The sequence below is a fragment of the Natator depressus genome, chromosome 1, assembly GCF_965152275.1.
Source record: "Natator depressus isolate rNatDep1 chromosome 1, rNatDep2.hap1, whole genome shotgun sequence".
In the NCBI taxonomy this organism is placed as follows: domain Eukaryota; kingdom Metazoa; phylum Chordata; order Testudines; family Cheloniidae; genus Natator; species Natator depressus.
The window spans coordinates 155,558,657-155,579,619 of NC_134234.1; the positions used below are offsets into that span (position 1 = coordinate 155,558,657).

At 41.3% G+C, this 20,963-nt stretch overlaps 1 protein-coding gene across 2 annotated transcripts in view; it reads left to right on the top strand.

Moving 5' to 3' along the window:
* Nucleotides 1-14,610, top strand: part of WDR4 (WDR4 tRNA N7-guanosine methyltransferase non-catalytic subunit) — a 35,530-nt gene extending 20,920 nt beyond the window's left edge. Inside the window, exons 8-11 of one of the 2 annotated variants that reach the window (XM_074969474.1) lie at nucleotides 3,917-3,981; nucleotides 5,291-5,474; nucleotides 6,956-7,025; nucleotides 9,264-14,607. In XM_074969474.1, the coding sequence (XP_074825575.1) occupies nucleotides 3,917-3,981; nucleotides 5,291-5,474; nucleotides 6,956-7,025; nucleotides 9,264-9,439 (495 nt within the window). In that variant the 3' untranslated portion in view covers nucleotides 9,440-14,607. Of the gene's footprint in view, nucleotides 1-3,916; nucleotides 3,982-5,290; nucleotides 5,475-6,955; nucleotides 7,026-9,263 lie in introns of both variants that reach the window. The other variant, XM_074969483.1, reaches the window with a different exon arrangement.
* The last annotated feature ends 6,353 nt before the right edge of the window (nucleotides 14,611-20,963 follow it).

Below are 20,963 nucleotides of genomic sequence, written 5' to 3' on the forward strand. Positions count from 1 at the left end.
TTAATGAAAGGAACCCTTGGAGACAGTTTTTGGACTAATGCATCCTCCCGCAGACTGGTATAATTATTTACTCAGTTTGAAGGAACAGTAACACCTTTTCAGAACTATATATACACAACCCTGAAGTCTGTAACTCATTTACTGCTGCACGTAATGTGAAAAAGTGCAATTAGTTTATTTTTTAAGTGGTAGTTTTCAGGAATAGTGTAACAGACTCTTGCTGTCACCTCATGTGATGTCACTTGAGTAAGTTGCTCCTCATGGGCTGGGAGAAGCTTGGAATGGAAAGTATTTACATTTCATTAGGGTACCAGGAATCTATTCTCAGTTTCTTTCTCACCTAGAAAAAAGTCCCAGAAAGCTTATCTGCAACATGTCACTATATCATTGCAAGCCAGCATTATTTTACCATCTACTATACAGGTTGCATGGAAAAATAAACAGTGTCTACATCCAGATGGGTTTCTTGGACGCCATCGTCACTTCAGGTTGAGCTCTTTCTTGAATCTGTGAGACCTCTGCTTATTACAAATTCTTACAAATGAAGTAGCCTTTTTTTTCCATCTCCTCTAAAAAGCTAGCCTTGGATTGGCTCTATGTGTGTGGGAGGATGGAGTCTGTCAATTAGCTTTCAAAGTTGGTGGTTTCAAATACTGTTGTATTGGTGCTTTAATTATGTATGCTAATATACTGGTCAAACCAGGCATCAGTTTTTGTCTCCAACTCTCAGTAGCACATCACAGCCTTCAATATACTATATTGCTAACATACCAAACCTTTGTTTTTTGTGAGTGCATGGCCATCAATGAATACACGGATATTAAACTCCTCACCTTCAGATTCTCAACATTCAAACAATTCAGTCTCGTAGAGAATGTGTTCTCTAGTGTTAGCCCATGACTGACGACCAGAAGAGAGCCCATGCTTCAGAAGTTTGACATTGCATTCAGTGCCAGAAGTACTGAAGAAGTCACTGCAGTTTCCACAGTATGCATCCGATGAAGTGAGCTGTAGCTCACGAAAGCTCATGCTCAAATAAATTGGTTAGTCTCCAAGGTGCCACAAGTACTCCTTTTCTTTTTGCTGTAACTTTGTCAGTTGTGGTATTTCCCTGTCTCATGGAGGCAACAGCTTCAGAGGGTAGTGACTATCTTTGACCCATACTTCATTGTATTGTGTAAAGGAATGGTCTCGCTTACTCTTGCCTTATTCTTTAGAGTCTGCTTTTCCCGTCAGCACTTTACAGACTGTAGCTAGTGCATTAGCTACAAAGGTTTTGATTACAAGAGAGATCAGATGGGATGTCCTTGTTTTTTCTGCTGCTCCATCTGGCATCTTATAATTTTTGCTGTTTGCCCACTGCGAGTTCACTGAAGCTTGTGAGATGAGTGACTTGATTTGTCTTTTTATTATAATCATGCTTCATTATAATGACAGTGCATATGAGCACAAGAATTGATTTGTTTTCACCATCCATCAGGCTAAATAGATTTGTCCTGGGGAAATATATGGTTGTGCTGAAGTGATGTAGAGCTGGTCTCAGGAGTAGTCATTTTAGCTGATGATAGGGAACAAATCCCACAGTAGTGTGGGCATGGACTTCTAAGGTTATCTAGTCCAAGTGTTCACCTGATCTGATCCATTTGTCTAAAGGTCAAAACAGAAATTGTGCAACTCTACCCAGATACTTCTGTTGTGTTTCACAGGATCACTGCTTCTAACAGAATGTCAAAGGTTAATTTTAAGGTGATGGCTGGCTGAAGTAAAAGGAGCGACACCTGTTTACCATGAATTGTTTCATTAGAATTATCTTTTTACTAAGTATAGTGGTCCCATGGGCTTGCCTAACCAAAAAAAAACTGTTGTGGAATAAAATGCAAGCGCTCAAACAATTAAGTTACTAGATCTCATTTCACATCCATTAAAAAAACCCTGTCAAACTGACAATTTAAGAGTTGAACTGTGCTGCTGGGCATTTAATACCAGTGTCCCTTCTGGACCTACATACAAAGTGTACCCTGCCTATTCTGTCTGTTAGCATCACTTATGCCACAAATTGTCTGATAGGAGTGGTGCTGTAGGAGATCTAGAATACAACTTTGTTTTTCTAGAGAGCCCACTGCTGCTGTTTGTCAACAAGGGAAGCTATCATTTCTACAAAATCACAATGTAAATAGTTCTGTTTACCCAACTGTGGAGCTATTCTTGGTAGCTGCAATAACTCTCTCATCAAACCCTTCACCCTCACCTTCTTCGATATCTTAAACCTTGAATGATTTAGTATCCATGTATTGTATAGAAAGACTGGATCCCATCTGTAAACATGGAATAATTGTTTCTGCAGAGTAGCAACAGACCAATCCCATCTGTCCTCAAGTACTCTGAAATTTATTTCTCTGTTGATAGTGACCTTTAGAAAGTGTTCCCCTCATGTCTAAACAGATGATTAGAGGAGGGAAGTACATGCTGCCTGGTTTTTATTTTCAACTTAGAGATGATATTGCACAGTGCATTCTTTCCTTCTCTGTAATTAAGATATTTTATATCACTAGTGGGGTGTAAATATGGATGGAAGCCACTGTGTAACCTTCTTTCCTGCTGTTCGTGTCTCTATTTTTGTGGCTTATAAACCAAACCTACATGAATCTGGTTCTCTGGGCAAGAGGGGTTATCATCTTGCATTACACTCACTACCCAGGGTGTTGAAAAGTAATGCAGCCCTTGCTTCCTCCCCAAATTACGTGTACAAACATTAGGCCCGGGACACTGCCTGCACTCCAAACAGCCAGCTGAAGAATTAGGAACCCTGTGATTGCTCCTGAATTGAGCTCAGAGCCATAGTTAATTAGGGACTCTATGCAATGACTCACCATTCACCCAGTGTTGTGCCAGAAGAGGTGCTCCAAAAACCCCTTTAAGTGTTGGCCGGAATAGTGAAGGAAGGATTGGAATAATTCCCCTGTTCTGCTGGAGCTGAGCTATTCCCTCCCCTCTGAATAGGGAAACTATTCCTTCCAGAGATGACATCTCCAGGGCTTTTAAAAATACATAAGAGCAAGTTTTTGCCCCTCCCCCCCCCCCTTTTTTTTTTTTTTAAAAACACCCATGACTGCAAAAAGTACCCCAGGCAGAATTCTTGGAGCCTTTTTAAAAACTAAACAAAACAACAGGTTCTTCATTACTATCCACCCTCAAATCAAACTTAATGCTGTGGTCCACAGGCAGTATATTCAGTAGTTTTCGGGCAGGAAGTACAATATTTCCAGCAAAGGAATTTAATAGCTTTGTCCAGTAAAGCTACCTCCCTCCTTGGTTATTAGTGCTTCTGCTGAAATGAGCCATTTCCTCCATCCCACTCACCTTCCTTTTTACAGCACACATCCCACTGGAAGCCAGTTTATCAAAGGGTGAAATTTGAGACCACTTTACAAAAACATTGGCTACACATCACTGCATTCGCTTTTTACACCAGACCTGGTGGCCATCATCTTCCTGTTGTATGTAACCTATAAACCAATAGGGTGGCGTTCTGGCTAAGGACACTTAAAATATGTGAATGTTTCCCCTATAATTCACAGTCCTTAAAAGCTAAAATGATGCTGTCATCTCCTTTAGGCTGTACCTGCTTGTTTATTTGCTGGGAGTCTCTCAGTAGGCTCTGTGCTGACTTCATGTCTGGTTAAATTATTCAGATAGTTATGCTGACTATTTGTGGGGGTGGGGGGGACACGGAAGGCAAAAATGTGATATTTTGGGGGGAAAGGACTACTGTCAAGCTATTAACTTAAGCTTGACTAAATTATGTTTTAAAATGGAGATCCCCATTAAATTCCATAGATTAAGTGCCTAAATTAAACCTAAATTTCCCCCCTAAGTGTTTAAGGTTATAATGACATGTTTTTTTCCCTCCTGTCAGAAATACGCCGTGTCGAGAATAGCCTATTGTTGTCAAGGAAATTACATTGCCATTTTATGCGACTGGTAAGAATAAAGGGGAACAGTTGCTAAAATTATAGCTATTTCAAGAAAGGGCAGGGGACAGTGAGACATCCATTGCTGGGAGTTTGACTCTCTCTAAATTTAAAGTGGCTGTCCTGTTGTGGACTCTTAAAGGATGGGTTTCATCATGGGCATGTCAGTGGATTTAGCATGAGGATCATGAGAGCCCTTAGTATCAATTCAAACAGAGGTGGCTCGAAAGTTGCTTGGTTTAGTAAACTCTTGCAGTGTTTTATAAAGTCTTTGTATACTCTAGCTCCTCTTGAGTTCAGGGCTCAGTGGAACAGCTCTCAAAGGCCAGGGTCTTTGGGTCTGCGCCCAGTCTTTACAGTGCTATAGGTCAGGAGTCAATGTAAGTCAGCAGAGATACCAGTGTAAAACAGCATTAAGAGCCACAGCTAAGGGGCTGTGCTGCCCATTGGGCCCAAGGATATGGGCTCAGCCATGCAGCGGAGTACTAGTGAGCAGTGAGGCCGGGGAGTTGCTGATGAACCCAGCTCCCAGGCTGTTGTGACCTGTTAAGCCTAGCAAAATGAGTTCCATCTTGACATACAGGCTTGGGTATGGTGAGAAGGAGAACAGCACCCTAACTTGCCTGTGCTGTGAAGCTGGGAGCTCCACCAGGGAGACACTTTCTCCCTTTGGTGAGCCTCTTGTTTGCCAGCCAGGGAGCCTTGTTCCTATGAACTGAACTGAGACACCTGCTGCTGGGCTTAACAGGTCTCAGGAAGCTTTGTAGGTGGAGATCATGGATGCAGGGGAATAGATATTGGGCCTCCCCGTTGTACACCAGCCCCAGTGCAGAGCCCATTTTCTTGGCCCTCCTTAGTTGCATGCTTTCCCCCCCCCCCGACTCCCCTTACCCTGGTTTATTTTTGCTGATGCTCTTTAATTACCCTTCAAGCTGTAAACTCTAATGTAAATTGCACTGTGAAACAATGCATGTGATTACGAAAAAACATTCTTTAGTAGCACATGGCTTATTATTTTTGCTAATCTTCCTTTTAAAATAGTCTAACCTTAGAAAAAACAGTTCAGAATGATTTTTCTTTAATGTAACGTGGAAAGAAATATTAAATTTTGCTGTATCTGCAATTTACTTTGGCCTCTGGGGTTGTAAATAAAGTAGTTGTAAGTATTGGAGCCAGTTTCTTTTTTTAGAGTTGTACTTGAAATGCTACTGATTTTGCTCAGGTGCTAATTTTGGAGTGAGTAGATGTGATTTACTGTGTAGAAGTGATCACCCTAGGCAGGTGTGATAATGGTAATTCTATTTTATTTCTGTTTAAAGTATTCCCACAGTTTACATCTTCCAATTTGATGCTGCTACCCAGCAGTTAAATTACAGACACCAAATCTCTTTGAAGCATAAAGGCTGGGACATTGCATTTGAGGAAACAGGTGGGCTCTGGATACTCCAGGAGGACAAAGCAGCATCACTTCTACTCTACAGGCCTGTGGATGGACATTGGCAGGTTAGATGTACTCTGATACAATTGCCAATATCTTGTGTCTGCTCCAGTCCCCTCAGCAAAAGGCAGAATAACTGAATGAAAATTAAATGGCACAATTGCTTTAATGCATTATAGTTCTGAGCTGAGGTCAGATCTGGGTCTGATCAGAGATAAGCTCATCCTACTTCCTTCATTTGTGCAAAACACAGAATTTAGCATGACTGGCAGTCTCCGCTCAGGAGATACCCAGGTCTGACCTAGAAAAGTCAGGATTGAGGTACCTGCACAATGGTTGGCAGCCTTAAACCTGGTTTAAACTAGCATCTCTGCTCTTAAACGCGACTGTCACTTGATTTAAAAAAAGATACCCGGTACACTCCTCTTAAATCTGTACTTTCTCCAACTTTTTTTCTGGGTGGGGGGTCCCTCTGCAGCTCCCCACATCATCATTTTACCCTAACCCAGTGGTTAAACTAAAAGGGAGCATAGGGGAATATAGCTCCCCCTCCTCCCAAAATCCCAGTGAGAGCTCACACTCCTCTATGGTTTTGAAAAACTGCTTCCCTCTGAAGTGGCTGGTGATGAAGGCTTGCTGGGAGCAGGGATTTTAAATGGGAGCAGCAAGAGGAACTGCCTGACTGAAGAATGAGACTCTCGACCTTCCTAGTAGTAGGCTGAGCAGCTGTACTAGTTTCTTGGTCGTAGTCTACCACCCTATCCTTGTCCCAGCAGCCAACTGACTCTACAGGATGAGTGTCAGCTTCCACACTGAAGAGTGTGACACACTGACATAGTGCTGCAGCCCAGGAAAACCGCCTAGTCTCAATCCATCCCAGTGACAAATGTGCTAGCTCCATTGCTAAAGTGGTTTTGGTGGTAGGGTGTAGATTCTGCTAGCAGCCTTCAAGAAGAGGGAGCTAGAAGAAAAATAAAGCATGGAGGAAAATGCTCCCTGCCCACCTTTTTCTGTACCTATCTCAAAAGGAACCTCTGTGAGGAAAGAAGAAACAGTGGTGGCCCTGATGTTAGTATCTGTTATTGTTCCGTTGAGAACTGAGTCACCAAAGCTGAAATGTGAGCTATCAGTTTCCCTATAGTAGCCATTAGATTTCCAGACAATAAATTCATCACCCTTGTAAATCTAAGAGGAGTGGGATATAGTTGGAAAGTTTATTTTAAATTTGGTTCATGGGAGTGTTCTTGGACCTTCACCTCTTCCCCAAGCTATTTTTTTACCTCGTTGATTTCCAGAAAATTGATTCCCATTTTTCCTTCAAATCCTTGGGCAAGCTCTGTTTTCCAGGCTGCCTTAGGTAGAACATGGTGACCCCGTGCCAGGCCTCAGTGATGAGTTTGTGGGTAGGAAAGGTGTTCTGTTAAATCTCCCTTTCTTCATGGTCCTCAGATGAGGCTTTGCATTTCTCAGCGTTCTGGTCAGTGTAATGTGCTTTGTATGATTGCTGCTGCGGAGCATAGTGAATAGGTGTTCTTTCCTTTCCCAGCCTGTTGCTGATGACGAAGGATTAATGAAAATGTCAAAGTACTTGCACGACAACTGGACAATGTTTGAAGGTGAGCAACTTTGTCGAAAGGGCCAGGGAATGTGTTACGGAGGGTTAAAGCACAAGGGAAGGAGTCAAATCAGAGTTCTGTTCGTGGCTCTCCTTCTGGCTATGGACAAGTCACTTAGGGTGTGTCTACACTGAAGTTTGGAGTGAGCCTGTCAATCTGGGTAGACACACTTGTGTTAGTGGGGCTTGAGCTCATGCAAACTGAACACACAGTTGACACCTGTATTGGCAGTTTCAGTGGAGATAGCAAGGACGGAGTAGCCACCGATACTGAACTATTCCTTCAGCTTAAAGGCAGCCCCTGCATGTCTAAGTTAAAGCACTTTGGGAAGACAGTACAGAGAAGCTTGCCCTGCTAGTCTGTGCTGTACTTGAAAATGAAAATATTAAGCATCTATTCTGGTAGAGGTTTTGTTTATGGTTTTTGCCCTTGTTTTTTCTAGAAAAATGCCTTTTCTAGTTAGCCTGCAGGAACCAGACATTTTTAAACAAATGTAATTAGAATCGCCAAGGCTGGTGGGGTAGGAGTCAATGGATGTCTTGTTATATAGTCAGGTGTGGCTTAACTCTGTGCATGATTGAGGCCTCATGCTAGGATGTTATGAAGCCTGTTTTAAAAGAAGGCAAAGAAACCCTAACTTCCATCCTTGGAGGACCATAATTTTTCTGCATATATAATTAGTCCATGTAATTTGGCAGAGTTGCTGGAAAACTAAATTTAATACCTTTAGTATCTAATCTAGTGAATATTTTCTGTATGCCATTTCCATTAAAATTGGGCTCAATCTTTGAAGGTATATTTCTGCATCCATTAGAAGGGAGTATATTTGTAATGTTTTATACAGCTCAGATATTTCAAGGAATATCCATGTTAAAAGCAGGGTCCCGAATGAGAATGAGTAATACAGAAATATAGTGGAAAACAAGTCAATTCTGAGAGTTGCTTTCCAGCATAGCTAATTACCGTTATGTATTATAATAGTCTCTGGGTATCTGCAGCTGGGAAAGGAGGACTGTTCAGAGCATAGTGATTATTATAGCTAATTAACGAGAGGAGGCTCAGTTGATGAGCACCTATTTCAGCTATGTAATTAGTGCTTTTACAGATTATGAAAAAGGTACTTACCCTACTTGATAAAACAATGAGATTGCTTGTGTTGCTTCCTCCCTTAGACAGCTGGTGACCATAGAAACTGTAAGACCTCTTGTAACCTAAGATTATGGAAGCAGAAATTGAATACTTAAACCTTCAGTTGAGTAAACTATTGCCCCTGAAAAGAGATTCTGCAAACCCTTAACATAGTCCAGTCGGGTGAAAATTACAATTGATATATAGCTTGATTGTTTACTCACTAATGTATCTCTTCTTCCTGCCCACACCTGTCTGTTTCTCCTTTTACTTAAAGTTAAGGATTTTTTATTTTTTAGGTGAGGGAAGGGATGTGGGGGGAGAAGGAATCACTGATGGCAATTAGACCACCCACACTCTAACTGCTTCTAGAAACACAATAATTCTAACCTGCCAGTTTTAGTCTATACTCCCCAGAGTAACCTTCCAGTTATCTTCCTTGACTGTTCAGGCATTTTACAGGAAGGAGAGATGTGTCATGCTCTAAGAGTACATTTAAACAGAATCTTTAAGGATGTACTGTAATAGGCTCACAAAGGAGTGGCGGAACCTGCAGGGATCAGTGCTGGGAAGTTTGTGTATGCTTATTTTATAATGTCCTGTCTGAATTTTCTAATGGTGTGTTTTGTGTGTTTGTTTTTTAAATGTAGGGAATACCAAACTAAACACAGTACTCTAACTGGAGCCCATGCAGTGTTTGAGCGTTGTGGAATAATTCAGATGCTTTAATGCACTCCAAGGGGGTCTTTAGTGACATTACCAAGACCAAGATTTTCAAGAATAGAGGCCTAGAGTTAAAATTTGTATTTGCCCTCATTGATGTCAGTGTGAGCTGCTGGGTGCTCAGTACTCTTGAAAAGTCAGGCTGGCCTAAATATTGATTTCAGATTCTAACTTTAGGCTGTTAAAAATCTTGGCCTTGGTATGTAGGAGTGTAGTAGTGATACTTGTGAGTGCCTCACCACGTTTAAACAGAATAAAAATGTTGTGTATTAAGATGTCTAGAATTATAGTGCAGGAGTCAGGAATATTTTGTTTAAAATTTCAGTGCAAGTAGTAGTTGGGAATAGTGATCAGAGCATCCACATTGTCTTGATTTTTCTGCAACAGGGTCTATTGGGACAGAAAGTTGCTACAGCAGTCTTTACAAGGCCTCATTCGACAACATGGCTATTTATCTACAAAAGAAAGAGGCAAGACTACAGCAGCAGAAGAAGAAAAGAAAAGAGCTGCAGCACGAATCTAATAGACAAACTAAAAAGACCAGAACAAGAGAATCATCCTAACTATTACTAACCATTAACTGCATCATTTGCTTGTAACTTCTACAACACTGAAACCAGACTAGGCACTGAACTTTTTTTTTTTAAGCAAAGTGAATGACAAACTTCAGCGTTCAGTTTGCATGTCAGATAGGGAATGGCTTTAATGAATCAGGTTAATTTTCTTGTAATGACAATATCCTGCTTGCGACAGATATTGTATTTACTGTATATATTGTTCCTTGCCATTTGTTCTATCCCAGCAGTTGGAAAACTTAGTGCTGGTAATGCAGTTTTAGTAATGTGAAGCACAATATCTTCATATTGAGCTAGTGCTTTACTTGGAGAATGGAATTTGTCTTATGTACTGGACTCCACATATAACCTACATTGAGGCTGGTTTCCAAAAGAAGAAAGTGTGCTAATTAGAAGTTGACACCAAGTATTTTAGTTTTTTGTTTTAGACCGTTCATTTAATATGGCAGCCTATAAAAGGATAATCATGAAAAATTAATCTTTTGAAAAAAATTTTAAATACAATATATAAGGCTGTAACTGGCAGGCCTTTATCAATTTTTTTATGCTTAAATGACAGATGGTTACGAATTCTGTGTTACTATTTACTCACTATTTACTCAGAGGAAACTCCCACTGGAAGCAGTGCGGGAATAGATTTTACATACTGTAAAGCAGCAAAAGATGTCAACCAAACCCCAACGCCATGTGAGGAAGACTGGTTTGCTGTATTCTGACTTTTCAGCTTATCTGTAGAAATGGTTTCAGAGGACCCAGTGCAATACTATTTTGTGTCCCGCTTTTTGCGACAAAAGTTTCATTTGATGCTAGCTAAGAAATAAAAATCTTGACTAACAGTTGAGAGAATCTTATGGCCTCAGTTGTTACTTCATCACATATGTTTATTTAATGGCAGAGGAAAACTATATCTATATCAGAACACAACTTGTCTTCATGGAATATACTTCAGATGGGATTGTAAAGCTGGGTGTATAAATCTGTGTGATCCATTAAAAACATAACTATGAACTGAAAATCTATCCAGGTACTTATATAGCTCATCACAGTGGGATCTGAGCCTTTTTAGTTTTAAGTAGTAAAACTTTGCATGCAACTAATATACAAGAGACTGGCGAACTACAAAGGAAAACCCCTTCAGTTTATTTCTAGAGTATTAGCTGTTGATCATTAACAAAGCAGAACCCACCACTTATATCCACACACTTAAAATTGCATTATACTATTGCTCTTATTGTAGGGCCCACAGTCAGGATCACTGGGGCCCTTTTGTGCTTATTGCTGTTAAATCCTTTTCATGAACACCTCATTTGAAAGTCCCACTTAAGGTGGAAGCATTATATGCACTACCATGGAACCAGCAAATATACTAAATTCATCTTAATGATCTAATCTGGATTTCTTTCCATATTGCTTTAGGAGTCTGCCTTGTGCCATGACAAAGCTTCCATTCATGTTGGAGTGTGATGCATCAATGTCATATGTTGGACATTCAGGGAAGGATTGTCCACCTGTTTGTTCAGTGCCCTGTAGAATAGGGCCTTTTATCCTGGTTGGGACCTGTAGGTACTATCCTAGCATAAAATGGTTCTATTACTAAACTTCAGTGCTATCAGGACTCTGATATTGCAGGAATGAAGGTAAATGTGCAGCTGTTACTCTTAATAGTTCTCACACGGAAGAGAACTACAAGGTCTAAGCCTAAGCCAAGTCTGCTGCAGTAATCACTGTTAGCCCAAGCCCTGGGTGGTGGTCTTCTTGTACTATATAGGAAGGTTTTGTGATTCCACTTGGAGCCAGGTGATGGTGAGAGGCCCAGGACCTGAAGGGGTGCACTTGCCGTGATTAGAAGGTGTCAGTGGTGAAATGCATCCAATAACTGACCATACCCTGTGTCTGACTCTGGCCTTAATTCCCCCTTTTGGGTTATTTGAAGTTCCATTCATCAGATTTTTGCACCATGTTTACAAACATGAACTCAAACAATTAGTACTTTCAGGAGGATATAAATTTTTGGAGAGGAAACTAGAGACTGTATATTACAGAATCGAGAAATTATGGAGACTAAAGCTCTAGAGAGGTGTTACTGTTTCATGTACTGCATACTGTGTAATAACATGAAAGGATTTCAGGCTTGTAAACCTACACTGGCTACTTATTAAGTAAATATTTACAGAGATACTGCAACTGCGGTGAGCATTCTAGCTATATGTAGACAGGCTTGCTTCCTGGTGTCTCCTCTGCTCTCTTCACTCCTGCAACATGTTCTCCTCCCTCCATGTTCCATGCTGGTTGCTCCAGTTATGCTCTTTCTAAAGGATGGAAGATTTGGTAGCATAAGGAGTTTCTAAAGTCAAAAGGGAAGATGGATTCTTTTCATCTATATTTAACATAAAGGAATTCAACTTTAAGATTTCCAAAGCCTCTATTTTTTCAGTTCTTGTAAAGTGCCTAAGTTACTAATGGCAAATGATTCAGCTACATAAACGTTTGGTGTGCCTGATAATTTTTTGTCCTCTATTTCATCTGGTTTCTCTGTCGATGGAGACCACACTCATCACCTTGATATCTCAACTGTTTTAGCATGTTAAACTTGGGTGATTGATTTTTGTTTACGTCTTGGCTTAGAATGCTTGGACTAAAGCATAACTTAATGCGCACCATAAATAGGAGCATGCCAAGAATGGCATAGTTTTCTAACAGAACCATTAATCCGTATGAAGCATTAAAATGGCCTTTTATAGCTAAATATACCAGTACTGCGCTACTCCCTTTTCATTCTCTATTCCAACCCCTCTGTCCTCTTATGTGCTAATAACCAAAATAAACCACTATCATAATTAAGTCTTTGCATTTCTGTACTCGACTAGAAGCTTTCCCACAAAACTAGGTCAGTTCCTGTATTTATACTATGTTAAAGTCCTGAGTGTAGCATGGATCACTGTTCTCAAGTAAATTGAAAAAAATCAAATACAGAAGAGGCAAAGCAGGACTTATTAGCGCATATATTGATCCCAAAGATCCTTTCAAACACAAGATAGTCCTGCAACCTTCCACTGAAATCAAACTCCAACATATTAAAGGCAAACCTGCACCAGAATCCCAAACACTGGAGTGTTTGAAATTTAGGTCCAAATTTCACAGCTGAAACATCCTCACTGTATATCCCTGGCCAGATATTCAAGTGTTTTTCCACCAGCCCTCACCCAGAGCAATAGGGGCTGCTGAAGGCTATGTACTCTTAAAAATCTAGCCATCAGTGTGTCTTATTTACCCAATGGCACAAATAGTGGCATTTAGTTGTTTGCTGGCCATTGCTCTGCTTGTGTATCTCCTTCCCTGTCCCAACCCCTTTGTAAGCTCTGTGGGGCAGGGACTACTTATTACTCAGTTTGTGCAGTGTTAAGCACCATGGGACCCTGTTTCTTGACTAGTCCCTAGACACTACAGTAATAACTATTACAACTTGTCAACTTCACAGGGGAAAGGGGCTTTTCTGTCCCATTCACAAGTCTGGAGCTGTCTATGCTGGGAAATACGCAGTGAAGGCAGGAACCTGTACAACCTAGGAATACCCACCGTGGTCACACAGGAGAGACACCCAGGTTTCAGCCTGGAAAGGCAATGTTTGGAGAGCTGGAAGCCAAGAGCAAGTGCCCTTGTTGAACCACCGAGGGGAAATACAGCTGCAGTTGTCCTGACCTGTGACCGTAGGTATTTTATAGATAGGGGAAAAGACAAGTAGAGAGGTTAAGGCCCAAAGCTACAAAGGAACTTAAGTGTTGCTGTGCCTAACTTTTAGGTTGCTAGCCACCTAGTGGAATGCACAAAACCTGAGTTAGTTGCCTAGTATAATGTATGGGGAAAGATAGGTGCTTAAGAATGGGACCCACAAAAGCCAGCACACTAGGCAGGGATTTGCCTTACATAGCCAGTAGCACATGCTGAAGAGGGATGTGTCCTAAACCCCACCCCACATTGTTAGGCACTCTAAACCTGGGCTGGAGGAAGATGCCGGTCTCTGCTTGGGATCCACAGATATGAGCCCTTTCTTGCAATGAGAAGCCTAAACCATCTCTTGCAAGAACAGAAGGACATGTGTGTGTGATCTATTTAATATATATATATATATATATATATATATGCATGCAGGAGTGGCCCCAGCGATAGACGAGATTGGAGAAAATAGAGAGGAGATGGGGAAGATCCATTAGAGGTTGTATGTAAATCCTACCCATTCAAAATGATCAGATGATCATCTATCCCTAATGGTGAGGTTTGAGGTCCCCTAGGTGGATTACAAGTGTTCATGGGGAGAGTATGGAGTTTGGGGACTGATTTATGTGCTATGTTGGTATTTTATTTTTGGATTTAAATAAGGGAAATGCCAGAAAGGGGAGGGACGCATGAGGGTTAGGGGAAAAAGACTACAAGATATCGATATGGAAGCTGATAAACAGAAACTAAGCCATATTCAGGAACACAACGTAATTAGAAATAAGGTAGACATTGATCACTCAGGAGTTCATGCCTTCACACAGCTAAAGAATCACAATAATTTCGAGTTTTTCAGTAAATTAAGTAGTTATTCTCAGTGGCTCTTCTTTTTAAATAAGGTTGGAAGGATTTGATTTTTATCAGTAAATGTTGGTAAACACCAATTTCATACTCCCCTCCAAACCCATGAAAAATGATTTCCATTGTGATAACTGAAATTTACAGATAGGCAAAGTAAGCAGATGCTGCTCGAGAACTTCTTAGAGTTTGATTTTAAACATATTTACTTTGTATATTTTGACACGTGATGTTGACAATGTGTGTTTTGGAGGTTATAAAGCTTTAACATTTTGAATCACAATGTCTTGTCATAAATATAAAGAGAAGGGTAAACACCTTTAAAATCCCTCCTGGCCAGAGGAAAAATCCTTTCACCTGTAAACGGTTAAGAAGCTAGGATAACCTCACTGGCACCTGACCACAATGACCAATGAGGAGACAAGATACTTTCAAAAGCTGGGGGGAGGGAGAAAACAAATCTCTCTCTGTCTGTGTGATGCTTTTGTCGGGGACAGAACAGGAATGGAGTCTTAGAACTTAGTAAGTAATCTAGCTAGATATGCATTAGATTATGATTTCTTTAAATGGCTGAGAAAATAAACTATGCTGAATAGAATGGATATTCCTGTTTTTGGGTCTTTTTGTAACTTAAGGTTTTGCCTAGAGGGATTCTCTATGTTTTGAATCTAATTACCCTGTAAGGTATTTACCATCCTGATTTTACAGAGGTGATTCTTTTTATTGTTACTTCTATTAAAATTCTTCTTTTCAAGAACTGAATGCTTTCTTTCATTGTTCTTAAGGTCCAAGAGTTTGGGTCTGTGGTCACCTATGCAAATTGGTGAGGATTTTTATCAAACCTTTCCCAGGAAGTGGGGTGCAAGGGTTGGGAGGCTTTTGGGGGGAAAGATGTTTCCAAACGGGCTCTTTCCTAATAAAATAAACCTGGTCAGATGTTTGGTGGTGGCAGTGGAAGTCCAAGGGCAAAGGGTAAAATAGTTTGTACCTTGGGGAAGTTTTAACCTAAGCTGGTAAAAGTAAGCTTAGGAGGTATTCATGGAGGTCCCCACATCTGTACCCTAGAGTTCAGAGTGGGGAAGGAACCTTGACATGTCTGTAATTAAATAATTATTGGCTGAGGGCCCCTCCCCCCCCCATTTCCTGTAACCAAAATTTAAATAGCTAAAAATTAAAAATGCTTAAAAATAATCAATATGCACCAAAATTATTTAAAAAATTGAATTCTGCCAAGTCTACTTTTAAAATGCCATCTTTGAACGTCAAAGGGCTAAATAATGTCATCAAAAGGGAAAAAAGCCCTAGCAGAACTTGCAAAGCCCACTCTCAGACTATTCCACTCTAAGAAACTGAGAAGCGTCAAATTATGGGCATGAAAATGATTGCTTTCAGTAGACTTTCACTGCTGAATCATGACAAAGATTTTAACAAAAATACTAGATAGCCAATTGCAGTTCATGCTCTCAATTTATATAAATCTAGCTCAAACGAAAATTAATTACGGATAGACAAATGTCAGACAGTATTTGGGGAGTACTTGGTATCATCTATCGTGTCAGATCAAAAACAAACTATTTCTTTTATCACTACTTGACAAAGAGAAAGCTTTCTTGTGTCAAGTCCTGTCCCGCATGAACTATGGGCCCCAGTTCCTTAAATGGATAACGGCTCTTTACAACAGCCTAAGAGCAACTGTGTGAGTTAATGGGGTTAAATCTCCTTTTGAACTACTCAGAGGGAGTAAGAAGGGATGTCCATGGTCTCCTTTACAGTTTGCACTAGCCCTGGAGCCGTTCACACAAGATAAGAAACAATGAATCTTTCACAGAAATAAAACTTGAAGGAACACATCAGAAAATAGTGTTATAAGCAGATGTAATATTTTTATCTAAACCAAATATTTTCCTAAAATTAGTATCTAAAGACTTTGGGAAAGCATATGGATTGAGAGTAAATTATGCCAAAGCTGAAATGCTAGCTATAAATTTGCCAGACTCTGTGAAGTCATCCCTCCAGAAAACACTGGGTACAGATGGCAACAAATTTTATAAGACACCCGGGCATTCAAATCTCAAACAACCTAGACGAGCTCTATGATTTAAATGTCAAACTACTACTTCAGCAAATGGAAAAAAAAGAGATCTTGAGTGCTGGAGGAAGTGTGCAATTTCTTGGTTGGGAAGAATAGCTACAGTAAAAATGAACATGTTGCCAAGGATATTTTTCTTGTTACAAAATCTTTCCATGATCATAACAGGAATGCGGAGGATGTTAGAATTTATATGGAAGAAGAAAAGAAAACCAAGAGTGAATACAGATAGTATGGACACCCATTAAACAGGACAGACTGGTTGTTCCAAATATTCTATGGCAGGGGTGGGCAAACCTTTTGGCCTGAGGGCCACATTGGGGAATAGAAATTGTATGGCAGGCCACGAATGCTCACAAAATTGGGGTTGGGGTGCAGGAGGGAGTGAGGGCTCTGGTTGGGAGTGAGGGCTCTGCGGTGGGGCTTGGGATGAGGAGTTTGGGGTGTAGGAGGGTGCTCTGGGCTGGGACCAAGGGGTTTGGAGAGTGGGAGGGGGATCAGGGCTGGGGCAGGGAATTGAGGCGTGGGGAAGAGGCTCAGGGGTGCAGGCTCCGAGCAGCACTTACCTCAAGTGGCTCCTGGAAGCAGTGGCATGTCCCTTCTCCAGCTCGTATGTGAGGCGCAGCCAGGCGGCTCTGCATGCTGCCCCATCTGCAGGCACCACCCCTGCAGCTCCCATTGGAGCCCCGGAGGGGGCCACTGGAGCATGTAAGAGCTGGAGCGGGGCCATGCCATGGCTTCTGGGAGCCGTGTGGTGTGGCCCCCAACACAGCACCCCGGCTGGAGCGCCGGAGCGGGGCAAGCTCCAGCCCCTGCTCCCCAGCAGGAGCTCAGGGCTGGCTTAAAACAGCTCACTGGCCGGATCTGGCCCATGGGCTGTAGTTTGCCCACCCCTGTTTTCTATGGTATTATCAAGACAGCCCGCTCAAATCAGCAGTGGACTGGGGGTGCTCTAACCCAGTCAAGTACTGGGTCTTTATTGCAAAGAAATTTATGGCAAAGAAAATTATATACTCATCACTAGGCTACCATGGATTAATAACAAGATTCACACCCTCCAAACACTTATACATATTGTTGAGCAAAGGCTACTCTGTGGGTTTGGGGTAGAACTAGATGCCTTATGTACACTACACAGTTTAATCGACAAAACAGTGGAGGAGTACACACCGAAATGCTCCTCCTGCTGACATAACTCCCCTGCTATGCAGACATAATAGAACCACCTCAACGAGCAGCATAGAGCTTTTTGCAACATAGGTAGAGTGACACAGCAACAGTGTAGACACCTCACTTGATTATGTTGCCCTAACTCAGCTCCAGGAGGTGTCCCACAATGCCCATCATGACCACTCTGGTCAGCAGTTTGAACTCTGCTGCCCTGAAGGTACACAGGTATGCGGCCCCTCCCCCCCTTCAGGAATTTTTGAAATTCCTTTTCCTGTTAGCTTGGCCTACACAGTTCACACAGCATCTTCCCAGCTGACCGTGCCAGCTTTACGCAGCAGACGTGCTCACATGTGGAGCACACCCGGCAGTGTTTGATTGCACAAGTATATGAGGAGAGGAAGCTGTGCAGTTGCAGCTTCGCACCAGCCTTAGGAATTTCGATACCTACAGGCTGATTGCTAGTGGCTTGCAGGAGAAGGGGCGCGAAAGGGATGCACAGCAGTGTAGTGCTAAAGTCAAGGAGATGAGGCGGGGGTACCAGAAGGCAAGGGAGGACAACCATAGTTCTGGTGCAGCGCTGAAGACATGCCGCTTCTATAAGGAGCTGCACACTATGCTCGGCGGCAACCCCACCTCCACCGCCAAGAGCCATGTGGATACTTTGGGGGGACTGGAGGCAGAAGCCAGCAGACTCAACCCCGATGAACTGGTGGCCATCAGTTATTTCCTGCACATTAATAGCAGGAAGCGATTAATGGCCCTGCACACTTGCATCACTGCAACCCCCATGGTGGACTTTCCAACTCCAAAATGATTTGCGACTGACTAGTAGCAGTCTGGAGTTGCCAGCTTCCACACAGCAATTGCCACTTGCTTTTCCACAGTGAGGGCAGCTCTCACTCTGGTGTCCTTGCAGAGCATAACTGAAGTTGACTTAACTCTGTAGTGTAGACACAGGATAAGAGGAGTTCTTTTCCCTTGCCAATGATACCAATTGCAAATAATCCAGATCTTAACTCAGATCACTAACCAGAAAGCTTTAAAGACTGGGAGAGCTATGGAATATACATGGTTGGCCAGCTATTCAGTAAAGAAAGTTTCTAACTTATTTAGAGATCAAAACTGACTTTAACTGGTCCTGTTTCCCATAGTATCCATACCTTCAAATTAGACGTTTCTCAACTTTCTAGAAAAGCTGTTTTATACAGAATGCTAATTTTAATCGAAGTGATGGTATTTTGTCCATTAAGAAACAAAACTAATTTATATCAATCTTTTCAGACAACTATCCTAAAACAAAAAACAACCCCCCAAAACAAAAAAATCCATATATTAAAAAAACATCCATTATAAAAACCACAATAATTTCTATTTGCAATTTAACCAGTACTTTCTTTACTATCCCTTTACATCAAAACAATTATAAATTTACTTTCCCTTTTCAAACCACCCCAACTACGTTTTACCAAAATACCTACAAACTTAATACCGCTATTATTTATCACGCCCATGTAAATATAAAATAAAATTCCTAAAACAATATAATCTCCTACGTAAATATTTTAATTTATACCCAAACAAATTTAAAAATCCTAAACAAAATTACAAAAATTACAGAAAAATCCAACCCCCCCCCCAAATTTAAGATAGCCCCTCAAAAAACCAATTATGCTCACAAATAAACAGACTTAAAATAAAAAAAAAAAAGTTCCCATAACTCCCAGCTCCCACAAATATAATCACTCTCAAATCATTTCTAAAAATAATCTTTCCAACATTTTATTAGAAACTTTTAAAAAAAACCCTCAACCCCACTACACAAACTTAGAATAAATAAACAAAACAAAAAGCATTAAGCCAATTAAAACAAGTTTTAGCTCAAGCCCCAGCCTCAACCTATCCAAAAATAAAACAGCCATTTATACTACAATTAATTACAAAAACCCAAAACAAAGCTAAATCAAAACCATAATACAAAGCTCCAGTCCATAACCTATACCTTTAAATAAAAGAAAAATAATTCATTCCCTATTACAATAATCTTTGCGCTAATATAAACTCTACAATGTTAAAAATATCTAATAAAATCATAATCAATATTGCTGCCCCCCCCATAAAATATATACTCATTAGCAAAATGAGCAACAATCAATTTCTTATATCATGACCAACCCCTCCCACCCAAATCCTCATTTCACTGAAAATGTCACTGATGAGACAGGTATATCATTTAGCTGGCAGTCATGGCAAAACATGAATCAGCCTTCATAGCTGCACTCCACTTTGAAAGGTCTGCATGGAGAGTCTTGAGATCAGCTAAACCAAGCTTTAAGCTATTTTAAATCATGTATCAGTGTTGTTTTCTGAGAAGTATATGGAGCAGCACTTCAGAGTATGCCAGGGTCTCACTCTGGAGATATTTTTATTATATGACATAAGTAATTAGAAGCCAATTATGGAGCACATGGACAAGACAATGACTCAGTGAAAGATGAGAAATGAAGAAATCAGCCATTTGTTGCAAGGAAAGAGGAATCAGCTCTGCAAACCTCATTCATGAGTTTGTTCCTTCTCCAGTGCAGGTGAAGTCAACAGGATTTACTTAAGTAAATATTACTCGCATGAGTAAAGGTTGTTGGCTTCAGCTCTAAATTTCTGTCACAGTGAAGCTCTCTGTTAAAAAACAGTGCTCAAGAAAGCTGTGGGATCTGAAATGGAAGCAGTAAATGAAGTTCTCTGCCTATAAGACAAACAGAATGCAGTCAGCAGCAGTGTAAGCTTCCACCTGCTCTCTCACTCCTGAGCTGAGAAGGTATTTAATTCTCCATACCTATTCAATCCTCAGGCCTTCTGCAGAAACTGTCAGCCAGCCTGCCAATTACTCTGGGATATTTTTGTGACCCAGCCACCTGTCTTATTCACGAAGAAGTGAGCTGAGTTCCCTATATAACAGGATACCGATGGGAGAGTTAAAGTAACAAAGGCAAAAGGGTAGATTGCAGCCAGCCCCTGAATAGGATTCAAGGGGATGGCTGTTACTGCAATTCTTGTGCTCTCCTGAGCAGAAAGGCCGGTGCTAGCTACTCAAAACAGGCAAGGAGAAGTCAGTGCTATGGCTGGATGAGGATGGGCGCATACACTACACCCCCTTAAGGGATGCTGTGATCACACAGTCTCTCTTGTGAGTCAGTGAGACACAATGGGAGGTATTTGTCTCTGCACTGCAGCCTCTTTGTGCCAGCTAGAAAATCCCCTCAGGAAGATATTCCTGACAGTAGGATTCCTCAGCCTAACATTCATCAGCTCTGCACCCCAGCTCCCAACCCTACCCTGAAGCCCTCAGTGCTGAGCACATTCTAAGGCAGGCAGAAATGGGACTGATTTGTTTCTATGCCACGGCTGTTACCCAGCTGCAGAAGGCTCTTAAGGGCCATGGGCGGGGTGCTGGAACAATCTGTATAATTGAGAGCTGAGAGCCATTGAACTGAACTGTAAACCTATCTATAATGGAAACCACTTCAAGCCAGAGGGTGCTTCTGCATCCCCTGCACCCCTCGTTCCAGCACCTCTGGTCATGGGCAGCCCCAGGTACAACTTCTAACCTGTACTGGTGGCTAGTTTAGTCCCAGAACTGAGTAGGTACCAGCCATTTTCCATCAATCCCAGGAGCTGTGCAGGGAA